The following is a 17,467-nucleotide window of genomic DNA, read 5'->3' as shown; positions in this document are numbered from 1 at the left end:
TTTTTCGACTACTTCAAGAAACAAATTCTCAAGACTAAACTAATGTTTCAAAAAATTCTAAAATATCAAAAAAAGACCAAAATTTCTAGATTTAAAATTTCAAGAACACAATTTTGAAGACGAATGTTGTTGATCTTAGAACTTTGTCTTTATTTCCAGTGCAGGTTGTAGGGTATATTCTTGTTGCAGCTACCTGAGCGGAATTCTTGATGTGTGAATTGATGCTTATCGGCGAAATATGACAAATTGACAGGTTGACAACTTGATGTCTTGATGACTTTTGTCAGCTTGACGCTTGCTGAATTGCGCAATACGTTTACGTTATCAATGCTTGAGTTGGCCACACACAAACACTCAGCATCTGAGCATCATCAACATCACGACAAGAACAACTTGCTCTCTCGCTCACACTCGACTGTCTCTCTCTCTCTCGCTCTCTCGGTCTCTGCGTTGTCAACAAAGTTTACTACTTGATGAAGATGATGGCATGCGCCGCAACGGAAACGCAACGTTCCAACAATTTCCGTGAATCCGGTTTATCACAGCAGCTTACTTCACTTTATACTCAGAATGGAATCGAATGGAATGGAATGGAATAGAGTGTGGGGGAATTACTCGATAGAGGTTGACTGCAGCTACTATATAGAGTGTAAAGGGAAATAAAACACGTTTCTTTTTATAGCATTCGTGTGTGAAATAGCATGAGAAATACTTTGAGACTCACTCCCATTGATAATTATTATGACGGGGTTGCTTTGGGAGTTGCTTTACTAGATAACTAACTGCAACTTTAGATTTCTGCAATACTTTGTCATTTATGAATGGAAATTGCTTTGGCTTGGCTTAACTAATCTTAACTAAAGTCGCGCATTTCGACACTTATATTATGTTAAATAACTGGGAATTCTACTCGAGATATTTTTGCCCATGACTCATACAAATACTTGACATCAACTGATTATATTTATTACGCTTTATCTGCAAGAACTTTCTTCACTTGAAGGTAGCACAAGAAATTCTTTACGATATCGATGATGATAACATTATTGGTGTTGGAAATTTGAAATCTATTTGCATATTTCTTTTACTTTATTTGTTCATTGCTAAGTGTTGTCTAATACACACTTTCAAACGAAATGAATCAGCAATCTATAACTTCACTTTATATATATTTGTTTATGATTAGTCGTTGTATCTTTTTCGCTTGAATTCGAATGTGACAAAGTCACTTGTGTTTGGCTTGTGCCTTTTACAAATTGTTATGATTAGTTTTGGCATGAGTAAGAGAATTGAATATGGAATTTTGAGCAGTTTTTTGTATTGCTAATGAAATCATAAAAAACGTTATCATATAATAGAATTCTTCTTACAATAGTTAGAATTCAACTTATTAATCTAAATTATAATTTGAAATAGAAATGAAAATGAATTTTCAGTTGGCTTAATTGCATAATTTCTTGATTATATTCTAGCTTTTGTTTTGTTGCAAATTTGTATGATTTAACCTGAAGAGCATTCCTTATTCGGCTTTGCCAAATGCGCAGTTATTTCCAGTCTAGTTTCCTTTGTAAGTTACGTCGTACTTATGCACTTACTTAAGTTCGATATAATGACACGGCGCTATTGTTTAAACTTTAAGCGAATCGCCAAGCAGGTTTTAGTTATTTTCGTACAAAAAAAAAAAATAAATAAAAATAAGCAACAAAAAAATTCCCCTTCGACTGGAAATTCCGTTCAAGGGCTGCATTTTAATGCAAAACAGTTATCTAGCAAATTGCTGTGATTTTTTGTTTACTCTCCGTTGATAATGTGATGACTAAGTGATACGAAATGGAAGTGGAACATGACACACAGCCAAGTCAATTGCTTAGATTTAGAATTAACACTTAATTTACGAAATGGAAATGAAACACAATGCAAATACAATTGAAATAGAACAGAAACATATGAAACTGGTACCAAATGGAAATGAAACATAAATAGACTTAAAATTGATATACTATAAATGAAATAAAATGGGAATGAAATGGGATGCAAATAAAATTGAAGCATGAAACTGGTACAAAATGAAAGTGAAACATGAAAAGATTTAGATTTGATATACTTTTCGCAGGCTGAAACAAAATGGGAATGAAATGGCATGTAAATTGAATTGAACATGAATAATAAAAACATTTGAAACTGGTACAAAATGGAAGTGAAACATAAAAATAATTAGATTTGATATACATATGTACTTTATTTAGACTCGCAGCCTGAAATAAAATGGGAATGAAATTGGATGCAAATAGAACTTAAGGAACAGAAACATATGAAACTGGTACGAAATGGCAATGAAACTTGAAGAGTCTTACAATTGATATTTTATGTAGACTCCAGAAAAATGGGATGCAAATAGAAATGAACATGAAGAACAGAAACACATGAAACTGGTACGAAATGGAAGTGAAACACGAAACAAAGCTAAGCAAATAGACTTAGAATTGATATTTAATGGAATTTGAAACGGGATTATAATAAAATTGAACAAAAAGATGTGCAGCTGAAACCTGCTAGCACAAAAGCTATTAACCGAAGCATTGAGCTGGGTGAAACACTTGGAAATGAAACAGCTGTAAATGCCGTTTTTCGCCCCGCACATGCAACAAGAGACAACCGCTTGCCGCATGCGGCACATGCCGCGCATGTTGCAATTGCAATTATAATTTATAATTACAATCATTTCTACGACACCAAGCCAATTGACTGACTGACTTGACTTGGCTGAGTGGAAAGCCAACACAAGCCAAGCCAAAGCCATGTAGTAAACCGGTTACGCATTCGAGCACACATTACCGGCAGGCCAGTGCTGGTAAAACTGTCGCTGGCATGTTTGAGCAAGTGCAAAGCTAACGGCAGTCCACCACAAAAGCAACAGAGAAAAAGACAGAGAGAGACAGCAGCGACGTCAGCAGCGGCAGCGACGTCGCTGCTTAGATAACGAAGGCAAACAAAACAGTGCGACTGACGATCGATGGCGCCAGCTGCCTTCTTCTTTGTTGTGCTTGCCCCTTTTTTCGCTGTTCTTGTTGTTCTTGTTGTTGCTGTTGTTGTTTTTGCACTATAAAGTGCCAACTAATAAGTTAAAGAGTGGGTGGCTCGCCAGCCAAAAAGGTGGGGAGGGGGGGGAGCTGAGAGTATTGTTATCAGTTTTTGTGGTACCAATTCAATTTGCTCAACACAACTGACGACGACGATCGCAACAAAACGTTAGTTGTTGTGCACTGAGTTGAAGTGTGTATGCTATGTGTGTGTGTGTTAGCTTCAAAACTGTTTAAAAGCTACGCAATAAAAAAATAATATTTTCATGGTCAACACACGCACACACTCACACACACATACATTCATATGCACATTGGGCACACACTTTTGTCGTGCTTTGTTATATGATTTTTCGTTTCGTGAAGTGGCGCCGCCTTTGTAAAGCGAACGCACTACTTAAACTACTTGCAGTGGCTCCACAACTGCGCTTCAAACTGTAACAACAATTTGAATATGCATTAAAATTGTCTTTGTGTGTGTGTAAATCTACTAATGCAATTATTTATGAAATGCCGTTTTGCATAAATCGTTGATAGTAAAAAAAAAAATACAAAACAATTGCAATTATCACTGTTTGTGAAATCATTAAATTAGCTGCAATTAATGTCAAACTGTCGCTGGAGAGTTTCTTATAGATACGAATAATATATGCAACTATGTAGGTAGTAATATCTGATATCTGATTACGCTAACGTATCTAATCTTTTGTCTCCAACACCACTATTCAACATCAATGATAATTATCATATGAAAACATGCTGTTCATGAATCATAACCTTAACCTTAACAGCGATATTGTGACCTTTTAACTAGCAGTCTATAATGCATATATCGAGGGGTAAGAGAGAGAGAAACAGAGCAAAGATATGTAGAAAAGAGTGCAGAGCAATTATAAATAAAGAAAGAGCTGATTATATAAGAGTATAGTTTGAGATGATATCTCGGCTTGTTTTGTCGATAAAGAAACACATCTCATGATGCTTTGAAGAACTAAAATGAAATGTAGACGAATTAGTTGACAAGAGAAGAATAATAAATGAAAGAAAGAAAGAAAGAGAGAGCGTGACATTGCGGTTTCGCACTTTATTAGCAATAAGTTTAGCAGTTATTGTTGTTGTTGCTGTTCTGCTTCGGCATCTGCTTCTTCTTCTTCACCATCGCAAGTTTGCAGTTGTTGCTATTGTAAACGCGTAACGAGCTCAGTGGGACGCGCAGCGGCTTTTCCGTTGTAAACCGGTGTCGGTGCGAGCGAGACAACACGCGTGTTTAGTTGGAGGTGAAGTTGAGAGAGGGAGAGAGAGCTGAAGAAATGCTGTTAGCAACTAACAAAATTGAGATGCGAGTGTAGGGAGAAGAGTAGAAGGTGAAAAGGAAGCGAAGCAAGAGACGTTAGAGTAGCAGATGATCAAGTGGCGGAAGAGAGAGAGAGAGAGAGAGATAGAGAGAGGGAGAGAGATGCAACTAAAGCCGAAAGCCAAACAATATTTTTTTGCACACAGCTAATAAATTACTGAATTGGCCGCCTTTGTTTTCATTTCTGTTGTTGCTGTTGTTGTTGTAGCAGCTGTTGTCATTGTTGTTGTTGCTGTTGCTGTTGCGTTTAAATTAAAAATTTTCGATTTCGACTCTGAAGTTGACGCAGTGTGGCATGACGTAATTTGCGTGCGCCGCTGGCGACAAATCGCAGCGACGTCAGTTGACCTTGGTACACTTAACAACAACAACAACAACAATAACAAGACAGCAACAACAACGCAGACAACATTGAAGACACAACACAACAAAGACGACAAGCAATAGGCCTCAGAGCCAAGTCAAATTAACAAAACAAGAAAACGAATTTGTTGCTAGGCAAAGAAAGAAAACGACGACGAAGAAGAAGAAGAGTCGGGGCATGTTGCATAACGTTTGACACCGCCCGCCCCCCTCTCCACACTCACCTCTATCAGCCCAGCGGGCTCAAAGGGAAAGCGACAACCGACACCTGCTGTCGCCACACCCCCCCGCCCCCTTTTGTTGTTGTGTTGCATAAACTCGCTGAAAAATTTGAAAAATATTATTGGGTCAGTGTGTCAGCGGGCAATAAAAATTAACACTTGCATGGCACTCAGGGCGGGAAGCGCGAGTGTAAGGAAGAGAGCGACAGAGAGAGAGAGAGAGAGAGAGTGTGTGGAAGAGGGAGCGAGGGAGAGCGATTGAGCAGTTGCGTCTTTGTGCGCGTCTTGCAATGAAAATGATTAATTAACCCAGACCTTTAAAATACAATTCGAGCTTCAGTGGCAGTTATTGTTTGCTTCCGATACCCTGTGTGTGTAATCTCAAAGGGGGTAGCCCCACTTTACGCAAATGTTTGTAACACATTTTTTAGGAGACTTCACTTTACTATTATGTTTTCTTCACTCTCTTCTTTATATATTTTATCACACTATTTCTTTAGTTTATTTGCAGTTTTGTCGCTCTATTAATCACTCTTCATTTTTTATTTTCTCTCGAGTACATCTCTCCACATGCTTCTCTCCACTCTATTCTCCGCACTATTTTACCTTTATTGTTTTTTCTTCGTACTCTTTCCCCGATTTTCTCCTCTTCACATTCTACTTTTCTCTACACATTCTCTGATCTTCACCATCTCCTCTACAATCCTTATCGACTTAAATCTCTCCACTTACCACACTCTTCTATCTATAATATACTACCCTCCATTGACGTTTTCACTCTGTACTCTCCATTCTCTTCTGTCTATTCTCTTCTCTCCATTCTCTTCTCTCCATTCTCTTCTCTCCACTCTCTTCTCTCCTCAATCTTCTCTACACACCCTATACTCACCTCTCTCCATTCTCCACCCTCTACTATCTATAATTTTACGTGTCCACTCTTTTCTCTCCATTCTCTTCTCTCCACTTTCTTAACTACAAACTTCTCTACACACCCTATTATCCACCCTCAATCTACCCTCCATTGTCTTCCCACCAATGACGTCTCTACTATTTTCTCTCCAAACCCTTCTCTTCAATCTTTATTATCCACACACTTTTGTCTTCATTCTTCTCTCCACTCAACTTTCTTCTGTTCAATATCTGTAGCTTTAGTTTTCCCCCTTTTGTTGTCTCGTGTCTTGCTGACTATCTTTTATCTCTGTACATTGTTTTGGATAGTAATTGCATCTGACGTAATTTCCACATTGTTGCGGCTCTACTGCTGCTGCTGCTGCGCCACAGTAGCTGCTTTTTTATCACAACACAAAGGCGACGCATTGAATCACGTACCGACAACAAATCGTTGGGTTGGGCGTTGGGCGGGTTTTTTTTTGTTTTTTTTATTAGTTGTAGACTGGGTCGAGGGGGGCTGGTGGGGGAGGGATTGTATCCGGGAAAAGTGCGCGGGGAAAACAGGGGACAAGCTGACCAGGGAATGAACAAAGCAAACCTAAATAGTTGGGAAGATAGATGAAAGATGTCTGAAGCATAAGATGAGCTGACTTGTGGTAGAGAGAGAGAGAGAGAGAGAAATAGAATAGGAATAATCTTAAACTATACTACAGATTATCCTATTACATTGATCTCTTGTTCACTAGTAGTTCTTCTACCTAATCACTATTCACCTATCCATTCACATTCCTTTCACTCCTAGACGTTAAGAGAAAAAGATAAAGAGGGGGAAAAAGAGAATACTTAAGTAGGAATACTCCGAAACTGTGGTACAGATTGATCTATTACATTCACCTATCTAATCAGATTTCTAAGAAAGGGAAAAAGAAAGCAGCTCTCAAATAGGAATAATCCGAAACTGTGGTACAGATTAATCTATTACATACAAACAGGAATACTCTTAAACTGTGGTATAGATTATCCTATTACCTTAACCTATGATATCATATTCTTTTCTCTCTTAGAGACTAGGAATAAGAGAGAGGGAAAAAGAGAGCAGCTGTCTAATAGAAATTCTCTTAAACTATACTACAGATTATCCTCTTACATTTATCTCTTGTTCACTAGTAGTTCTCCTACCTAATCACTATTCACCTATCTACACACATTCCTTTCTCTCCTAGAGGGTAAGAGAAAAAGATAGGGAGAGGAAAAAGAGAATACTTAAGTAGGAATACTCCGAAACTGTGGTACAGATTGATCTATTACATTCACCTATCTAATCAGATTTCTAAGAAAGGGAAAAAGAAAGCAGCTCTCAAATAGGAATACTCCTAAACTGTGGTATAGATTATCCTATTACCTTAACCTATGCAATCACATTATTTTCTCTCTTAGAGACTAGGAATAAAAGAGAGGGAAAAAGAGAGCAGCTGTCTTATAGGAATTCTCTTAAACTATACAACAGATTATCCTCTTACATTTATCTCTTGTTCACTAGTAGTTCTCCTATCTAATCACATTCCTTTCTTTCTTAGAGGCTAAGGGAATAAGAAAGTGAGGGAAAAAGAAAGGAGCTCTCTATTATCCTATCACATTGATCCCTTATTCGTTATTAATTCCCCTATCTAACCGCATTCCTTTCTCTCTTATTCCTTTTGCAGGCCCAGCGACCGGAGAACACGGTGATGCAAGCACTGGAATCGCTCAACGATTCGCAGGTGAACGACTTCCTCAGCGGCAAGACGCCGCTCAATCTGAGCATGCGTCTCGGCGATCACATGATGCTCATCCAGCTGCAGTTGAGCACCGTGAATCCCGCTGGTGGCGGCACAGCTGCAGCTGCCACCGCTGCCCTGCCGCCGGCTGCCACAAGTGGCAACGCGTGCTCGAGCCTGACTAATGTCAGCGCCTCTTCCATCTCCTCCGCCTCTGCCTCCGCCGCCTCAGCGTCTGCTGTTGCGCCATCGGGCTCCCACATGCGCACACGCTCCTCATCGAGTCATCGCGGATCGTCGTCGTCGTCGTCGTCGTCATCGTCGAGTGGATCATCGTTGCGTCTGGGCAACGGACATGTGCACAGTCAACAGCATCCGAGTCTGCAGCACAGTCACAGTCATCACCACCATCATCATCATCATCACCACAACGCCTCGGCTGTGGCCGCCGGCAGCTCTGGCAGCGCCACACGCAACAGCTCCAGCTCTAGCTCCTCCAACTCTTCTGGCTCCTCCAGCTCGAGTCGCAGCCATGGCCATGGACATGCCATCAAGAGCTCCGATCTGAGCTCGTTCCTCAGCAAACGCGACTACGAGAGCCTCCAAAACATTGTGAAGAGCATTGCGTTGACGCAGGCTCCCCGTGCCGCTGCTGCCGCAGCCGCTGCCGCCGCCGCAGCTGCAGCAGCTGCCAGCACAACAACAGCAGCAGCCACAACAGCAGCAGCAACAGCAACAGCAATGACAGCCGCAAGTGGGACACCTGCAGTTGGTGGCGTTAAATCGCTGCTGGAACAATCCCCAATCAAATCGCTCTCGAATCTCGTGTCGAGTCCCATCAAAACGACGGCCATCAAGAACTTGCACATGGGCACAGCAGCAGCAGCAACAGCAAATGGGTCAACAGCAGCAGCAGCAGCAGCAACAACATCGACAGCTAGTTCCTCTACAGCTGCTGCAGCAGCAGCAGCGCCAACAAACCACAGCAACAGTTGCAACAGCAGCGGTGGCAGCTGCCAACAGGATCCGATTGCGGCCAAGCTCACCTCATGCCTCTGCAAGCGACTGCTCAACTCGACGCCAGCGACAACATCAGGAACATCAGCAACAGCAACATCAACGCCACCAACATCAAGCAACACTGTGGCGCCACTCGCCAATAACTCGGGCGTCTTGACGCGCGCTTCGAACTCGTCGTCGTCGTCATCGATGGGGAGCAGCTCGCTGCACAAGACGGTCAACAATCCGATCACGGTGACACGATCGAAGCATCGTCATCATCACCACCATCATCATCATCACCATCACTATCATCATGCAGCTGCTGCTGCAGCCGCTGCCGCCGCTGCAGCTGCTGCTCGGAAGCCCCAAGAGTTGACAGCAGCCGCCACCACTTCCACCTCGAACCCAAGCAGCTCCTCCGCAACGTCAACGTCTTCATCCTCCTCGTCGTCGTCGTCGTCGGAACTGGATGATGCCGGTTCTCTGGCTGTCTCCGATACACGCACGCTGGCCGAAGCGTCGCGCAATTTAACGCAAACATTGCGCAAACTCTCTAAGGAGGTCTTCACCAACAAGATCGATTTATCCGGCGGCGGCAGTGTCGGTGTTGGTGCCGGCAACGCTAGCAGCGTTGGCTCTAGCTCGGGTGGCGACGATGCGCCCCGCAAGAGCAGCTCTGGCGCCGTGATTGAGTCGATGAAGAACCACGGCAAGGGCATCTATTCGGGCACCTTCTCGGGCACTCTGAATCCCGCGTTGCAGGATCGCTTTGGACGTCCCAAGCGAGACATTTCCACGGTCATTCACATACTCAACGATCTGTTGAGTGCCACGCCCCAATACAGTCGCGGTGCACGCATCAGCTTCGAGGCGCCGGGTTCGTCGAGCAGCGGCAGCAACAGCAACAGCGCCACCAACTCGTCGAGCAGCTCGGCGAATTCCTCGGCGAACAGCAGCAGAAATGGCCTCGCTGCCTTGGCAGCGGGCGCATCGTCAGCTGCAGCTGCTGGTGGCATGCATCACACATCACGCAACAAGCTGGTAAGTTTAACAATTGTAATCCCAAATCGAGGGGGCAAGTTATTAGACCTGCAATCGGAGTGGGGTAAAAATGATCTTTGTTAGCTACCCATCTTTATCATTCTATATTAGCATTCATTTATATTGTTTCTATTATATGTTCTCTACTTTTGCCTTGTTTTTGCTATACTTCTTTCTTTTTTATCATCATGTGTTGCTTCCAGTCTTATGTTCTTCTACGTTTTAAGTTTTCCTGTCTTCTTACGTGCTTACTTGCGTTCTTAGTACGTTTCACCTAGTTTAACTGCCTTAGTGCCTCAGTATATTAGTACTTTACTACCTTCCTTGCTACCTTACTAATTACTACCTTAGCATCTTGGTACCTTACTGCACTACTCCCTCACTACTTTAGTACTTTACTACCCTACTACTTTTCTACCTTACTAGTAGTACATAAGTTACTTACTACTTACTACTTTACTACCGCACTGTCTTACTGCTTTGGTATCTTCCTACCTTACTACTTTCTTACCTCACTACTTTTGTACCTGAACACCCTTCTACTAATAGTAGTATACTTACTACTTTAGTACCACACTGCCATAGTACTTACTACACTATTATCTCACTACCTTAGGATTTCACACTCGGACTACCTTAGTACCTTTCTGATTTAGGTACCCTACCCTTATTAGTACCTCACAATCTTACTACCTTAGTAGCTTACTACACTACTACCTTACTTCTCAGCTTACTTCCTTACCACTTTAGTATCTTACTATCTTACTACTTTCTTGCCATACTACTTTCTAACCTCAATTCCTTACTATCTTACTACAGTACTTAGTTCTTATCAGACTGCTTTCTAACCTCACTAACTTACTACCGTACTTAGTACCTTAGTATCCTTATACTTTCTACTCTAGTACCGCACTTCCATAGAACCTTACGACGTTAGTACCTTACTTCACTACTACCTTAGTACTTCACTATCTTTCTACCTTTATATAGAAATGTATTACCGCCTTACTAACTTACTACGTAGTATCTTAGTTCCTCAGTACCTTCGTTCCTTAATACTTTAGTTCCTCAGGACCTTAGTTCCATAGTACCTTAGTTCCTTAGTACTTTAGTCTCTTGGTCCCTTAGTACATTTCTACCTTACTACCTTACTACCACAGTACTTTACTATCTTTCTGGGTAGTACCTTAGTTCCTTAGTGCATTAATACCTTAGTCTCTTAGTACATCACTACCTTAGTACCTCACTGCCTCACTACATTAATGCCTCCCTACGTTACTACGTAGTACCTTAGATCCTTAGTACCTTAGTGCATTAGTAACTTAACCTCATAGTACCCTAGAACCTTACTACCATAATACCTTGTTACCTTACCCCTTATTACCTTAGTTCCTTACTAAATTTTCTTTAAGGAACACCTTTCTGCTTTGACGTGTACTTTACCTCACTCCAACTTCAATTTGCTTCCCATTTACATATTGTAAAATGTTTCTTCTTTTGGGGACAGGAAGGATCTTAATTGTTGCCATACTTTCAACAGATATTCTTTCCTAATACCTTCTCACCTTGATCCTACTTCATGTGCTCCTTCCCCGTTTGTTTGTTACTCAAGTTGCTCTTTAAGACTCTCTCTCTCACAAACATCTCTTTTCTTCTCTCTCTCTCTGTCGTTGCAGTACTCGAGCAAGCACCACAACTGTGCCAAGTGCAACAGTCGCGCCCAGCAGCAGCAGCAACAACAACAACAGGCAGCGGCAGCAGCAGCATTGTCCGCCGCTGGCGGAGGAAGCTGCGTCTACGGTGAATGCAACGGACACTACACGCAAACAGCGACCAATGGAAAGGGGGCGACGGCAGCGACAGCATCCAAGTGCTGCACAGAGGCAGGCAACAATGCCAGCTCAATGCTGGCCACCAACAACGGTTGCATGTGCCGCTATCGCAGCAGCGATGGCAGCAGCAGCAGCAACAACGGTGGCGACATGTGCCAGAAGTGTGTGGCAGAGATGGCGAATCTGAAGACAAAGTCAAAGCTCGACCAGCTGCGTCTGGTCATGCAACAGCGCAAGCAGAAGCGTGAGGCACGCAAGCTCAAGAGCTCGCCATATGCAACAGCAACAGCAGCAGCAGCAGCTGGCGATGCAACTGCGCCCGAGGCGGCAGCAACAGCAGCAGCAACAGCTGCAACTGCAACAGCGACGCCGCAATTCAATGCAGTCAGCGTCAAGGCAACAACAACGACGACGGCGTCAAGCAACAGCAGCAGCAACAACTCTGCTGCAGCAGCAACTGCAACAGCAGCCGCAGCCACGGCAGCAGCAGCCACAACAGCAACAGCAACAACGACTGCAGCAACAGCGGCAGCAACAGCGGCAGCCACAGCGACAGCAACCACAACAACAACCACCGCACCACCCAGCGAAGTGTCGCCCAACCACATTGTCGAGGAGGTCGATACAGCTGCCTAAGCGTCACGCCCCTCCCCCCCCCTCCGCCCACTCATTTCTATCGACAGCATTTACTACAACAACAACAACAGCAACCACAACAACAAATCTGTTTATATATTTTGTATTTCTTCTAACAAATATTTTGTATGCGAATTGTTTGCTTCCACTTAACATGCAACTGCCACGCCCACAGTGTGCAACCCCCCCCCCATAGCTCCCTCCGCCCACAGCATTGTTTGAAACAACAGCGTGGAGCAAGAGGAGTGATAAGTGAAGGATCTGCGGGGGTGCGGGGGAGAAAAAAGAGAGAGACAGAGCGTAAGGTAGAAAGCGAGAACCGTTGAGCTGTTAAATTAATTTTAAGCAACAACAACAACAATAATTAACACAATTCACAACAATAATCAGCCGGCTAAGCTCTACCCCCCTCCTCCTCCTTTCCCCTTTCCCCCCACTGATAAGCACTGTGTGGTCAGATTATTTCATGTTTCTAAACTTAATTTAGTGAAATTGATTTTTTTTTTAACTACTTATACTACTTATCATAATTATTATTATTATTATTGTACTTTCTTTGTTTTGTGGCAGCCACAACAAAATCGAGGCAGAGCCCCAAGATGGAATCAAGTGAAAACAAAAACAAAAAAAAAAAAAAAAAAAAACAAATAATGCAAAAAATACTATAAATATTACATTATAAAAGAAAAGAAAACAAAAATATTTCTATGCAAAACTGCTAATTGCTAATTTTAAGCTGAACAAAATGAAAGAAGATGTAACCCAATACTATAATAGCATTATACATATATATATATATAAATTAATGAATATTTTTTTTCGCATGTAATTTTTATGTAAGCCAAAAACGGGCGATGAAATTGAATATGAAAATATGATGAACAATTGAAAGATGAAATAGAAGGAAAGAATTAAGAATTGTAAGCATGAAAAGTTTAGCAAAGTAGAGTTTAAATTTAGACACACACACACACACACACACACACATCCAACACACACACACACATGCGCACTGGCGTCGATTGCATTGAAATTGAAATGGAAATTGAAATTGAATTGCAACCTTTAGCAGCTTTATGTTATGTTAACTCTTTTTTGAGCAGCGTTGCGCGCTGTTAACCTCTAATTTGCCTTAATAGAAAATCGTCGTCTCTTTTTATATATAGATTTGTTTTTGTCTAACGTTTTTTTTTTCATACATATATATATATATACATATTTTATTTGTGGTCATTACACCTATTTACTACTACTTTAACTACTATTATTATTATTGATCGTAATTATTGTAATTGTAATTATAGTTGTAAAACATCCATCACCAACATTGTGTTTCTTTATTCATAATATTTGTAATAATTATTCTATATACAGAGTGTTTTTTTTTTTTAATTTGTTTTAAGCCGTAATTAGGCTGAAATTCAATGCACTATTAAATTAATTCTAAGCTGCGAAAAGCGCTCGTATAAACATTTAATTCGTTCTCTTTGTGTTCTCACCCAAATTTTTTTTACATAATCTAATGAATTAAGTATGAATATTTGTAACAACAACAACAACAACTAGAAACAACAAAATGCAATTAGTTCTTTAGTTAAAAGTTAACATTATTATCATTACGATTATGTTGATTTAATTTGATTGCTTGCAATTATCTTGGTTTTGATTTCAATAAAAAAAAACACCAACAAATACTTAGTTAATGGTTTAGTTCAATAAAAGCTGCATTTTTCATTTTTGAGTTTCTTTTCGCCACTGTTAATGCACTGTTAACACGCTGTTAAGGCGCTGTTAACCGCACAATCGTCTGTGCAATAAACTACAACTAGAACAACAACAACATGAAATGTAAAGAAATGATATCTGTACGTGTTCTTATCTCTTTCGATTCGACTTTGTTGGTAATTATGTGCCAATTGCAAATACTTAGCATTGTAAAAAATACCTTAACACACACACACACACACCCAACACACACACACACACACTCGAAAATACACACGTAAGGCGACAACTTGACCAATTATTACAGCTCCGATAGTATGATCCATGGTCCTAGTTATTCTCATATACATACAATATACATACTATTATTATAGATTGTAAGTTAACAACAAAAATCATGTGCAATTTATATAAAGTTATTATTTGTTTTTCTTCGGGATTACGAACAAACAAAAAAAAACAAAAATACAAAAAACGATAAAGAAAATGTTACAAAAATACATTTAAGTTCGATAAGAAGACTATCGATAATCGATTCGATAAGATAGAGATGTGCAAAAGTATTGGCTATAGTTAGGCTGGGGCTGATTGATTCATTGATTGATTGATTGATTGATTGATTGCTTTTGGGTAAATGGTAATTGGATTGGCATTTTGTTTCCTCAATTGGGCGGTTTGTTTAAAAGAGGCGACAAGGACTCGGTTGGATAATTTCTCAGCATATCTGCGTGAATTTCTAACAAAGTACAAAAACAAACCACAAATGATATTTATATTATTATACGTACATACATATATACATATATATACTTACTACTATATAGTTCAAATATTTACACACTAAATTTCTCAATTTTTGCAAAACAAACAAACAAACAAACAAAACAAAATGAAAAACCTCTCCCAACACATATGCGCAACATTTGCTGAATACGAAATGAAAACAAATTGAAATTTACACTCGAAAAAAAAAGGAAAAAGAAAAACCTAAAACAAACAAACGTATCGAAATTAATTATATTTAAATTAAATTAAATTGTTTGCATTTATTTTTAATAGTTGAAATTTATTAATGCCCAAAAAACAAATTAAGTATATAACAAAGAACAATGCATATTTTTTGAATTGAGATATTTTTGAGTCTTTTTCGTTGAAATCGAAATCGATGTAAAGATTTGACAAATTTAAGTATACAAATTTAACAAAAAAACAAAAATTGACAATTGACAAAACACTAAATTATTAGCGAAATTATTAGATGCCCTTGAACAAGCAACTTGGCCAAGCTACAACAAAAAAAAAACAACAACAACAAATAATATTGATGAAAATAAGATTTAGAAAGTTGACTGTTTCGAATTCCATTTTCGCAACAATTTCACCAAAATTCTACGACACGAATATGTTTTTTTTTTATAATTATGTGAAATAGATGAGATTGTGTATGTTGGAATAGTCACAGATAATATAATACAATATAAACATTTTTCCAGTTTACCCACGAAATTTGCAAATTGTAAAAAATGAAGAAATGGAAAATGAAAAATGGAAAATGAAAAATAATAAAATACTAAAATAATAATAGATTTAAGTGGGGTTCGCCAGGACTGGGAACTTAGCAAAATTTTATGAGGCATATACATACATAATATAGTCGGAAATGGAAATGCATGCTCTATACATATATTCTGAATATGATATACACATAAATATACACACACACACATACAAATTATCCACAGAGTAATCCCCAAAACTGACAATGAAACGCATTCAGATCTATTAGCGACAATTGCAGCGATTTTGATTTGATGATTGATAATTGATTGACGAGGCGAATATTTATAATTATAAATAAATATTGTTTAGAGCTAAGCGTATTTATGTAAGAACCGATAACAAAAACACACAAGAGTATTTGATGCACTATCAGATACTCGAAATACATCATTGAAATAATACAAAAAAAAACACTCCAAACCTGGCGTGTTCTGAACTCTGCAAAACATTTCGAAGCAATCGCCATCAAATGAAATCGAACAAAGAACATTTTGCAATAATATTCATGAAATTGTATTTTCAGTTCGAGCCCGAAAGCATGCAAGTTATGTTGGTGCAATGCTAGACAGCAGTCAGTGTAGGCACTTGATGCACAATCTTTATTTCATGTAAAACACAAAACCGATGCCCCATAAAAAAATCACATATATATATATATACAACTCAATTAGCTGCATAATTTTATGAATATTCAACAATATGAAAATATACATTTTTTGACGTAAACCAAAAAATGACAAGAAAAATGCCGAAAATGCATAGAATTTTGATTGTTGTGTGTAAAAAAAAACCCAAAATAAAATGGAAATAAAAAAGAAGATGACATAAATAATTGCCGAAATGAAAGAATGTCCTTCGGTTGCATGTAAAAACTAAAATGGCAAATGGCATTCAAAAAATAGTAGGCAAAACCCCAAAGAAAACAAACAATGCAAATAAAACTATTCATCAATAAACATTAATTCAAAACACAAAATACAATGGTCTTTTGTTGTCAACTTTTTTGGACTTGAAAGTATATTGCATTTTAATATTTCAAATACGTTCCACAAATTATATTTATGGGTGGCAGCTGAAAAGTATGTTAGTTATTTCATTCAATCATTCGACTTAGATTTGTATCTTTAAGATAGCCACAATTGTTGAAACTCAACTTTACAAACCGAACGCAATAATTCTTGAACAAAAGCTGAAAAAATAGCCTAGTTAAAGCTTGTTTTTGTTAAAGGATCGGCAGGAACTGAGCGGATTTTGAAAGGACCTACATTTTTGTGCTCTCCCAAGTCCAAAATATCGTGGGACATTCAAGGATTTGCAGGATCAAACCAAAAAATATTATCGAAAATTTTTGCAAGGGGGTACCATGCAAAAATTGCCAAAAATCCATATTTTCCGCAGTAACTCCGTCATTTTAAGGACGATTCGAATGTCCTTTGGCACAAAGCTAGCTCTATTCAATATAAACTGATTGGTAAAAGTCCGAGGACGAAAATCCTTACAGGAGCCGAAATAAAAGGACCTTTTTTATACAGAAAATAGTGTTTATCTCAGCCATATCCTGTCGGATCCTTGCAAATTCTATGTCAAACGATGCGTCTTAGAAAGGCCTATCATCGTGCCAAAGGACATTCCAATCGTCCTTGTGGTTCTCGAGTTATCCTGTAATTTGCAATATTGTCCATCATCCTACGTCCCACGGACTGAAAAATTACAAGTGTTGGATTCTTAGATGACCCCATATTTTTTTAATGCCAATAGGTAGATTTCGATCCCACGAATCGAATGCAACCGGTCCGGTCAAAATGCGGCAGGATTTGGCTGAGCTAGGATCATTTTTGTAATTTGTATAGCAATGTGCAGCAAAATAATTTTGTGTTGCATACTTTGGGGGGCGCCAATGCGAAGCGTTTCTTGGACAATGACACATAGATGGCGCCAAAAGTGACTGTCAGCTTGCTACTGATTTATGTTCGCCTGGTATTTCACCCGCTGAGGTGGCACTTTT

At 39.4% G+C, this 17,467-nt stretch overlaps 1 protein-coding gene across 1 annotated transcript in view; it reads left to right on the top strand.

The window, feature by feature from the left end:
- LOC133848181 (midnolin homolog) overlaps positions 1 to 12,846 on the top strand; it is a 43,482-nt gene extending 30,636 nt beyond the window's left edge. Inside the window, exons 3-4 of the mRNA XM_062283629.1 lie at positions 7,613 to 9,709; positions 11,386 to 12,846. Of these exons, the coding sequence (XP_062139613.1) occupies positions 7,613 to 9,709; positions 11,386 to 12,177 (2,889 nt within the window). The 3' untranslated portion in view covers positions 12,178 to 12,846. The remainder of the gene's footprint in view (positions 1 to 7,612; positions 9,710 to 11,385) is intronic.
- Positions 12,847 to 17,467: the final 4,621 nt, after the last annotated feature.

This window comes from Drosophila sulfurigaster, chromosome X (genome assembly GCF_023558435.1).
Source record: "Drosophila sulfurigaster albostrigata strain 15112-1811.04 chromosome X, ASM2355843v2, whole genome shotgun sequence".
NCBI classification, from domain to species: Eukaryota; Metazoa; Arthropoda; class Insecta; order Diptera; family Drosophilidae; genus Drosophila; species Drosophila sulfurigaster.
The sequence above is the reverse complement of the archived record's forward strand: the minus strand, read 5'-3'. Positions and strand labels throughout refer to the sequence as shown.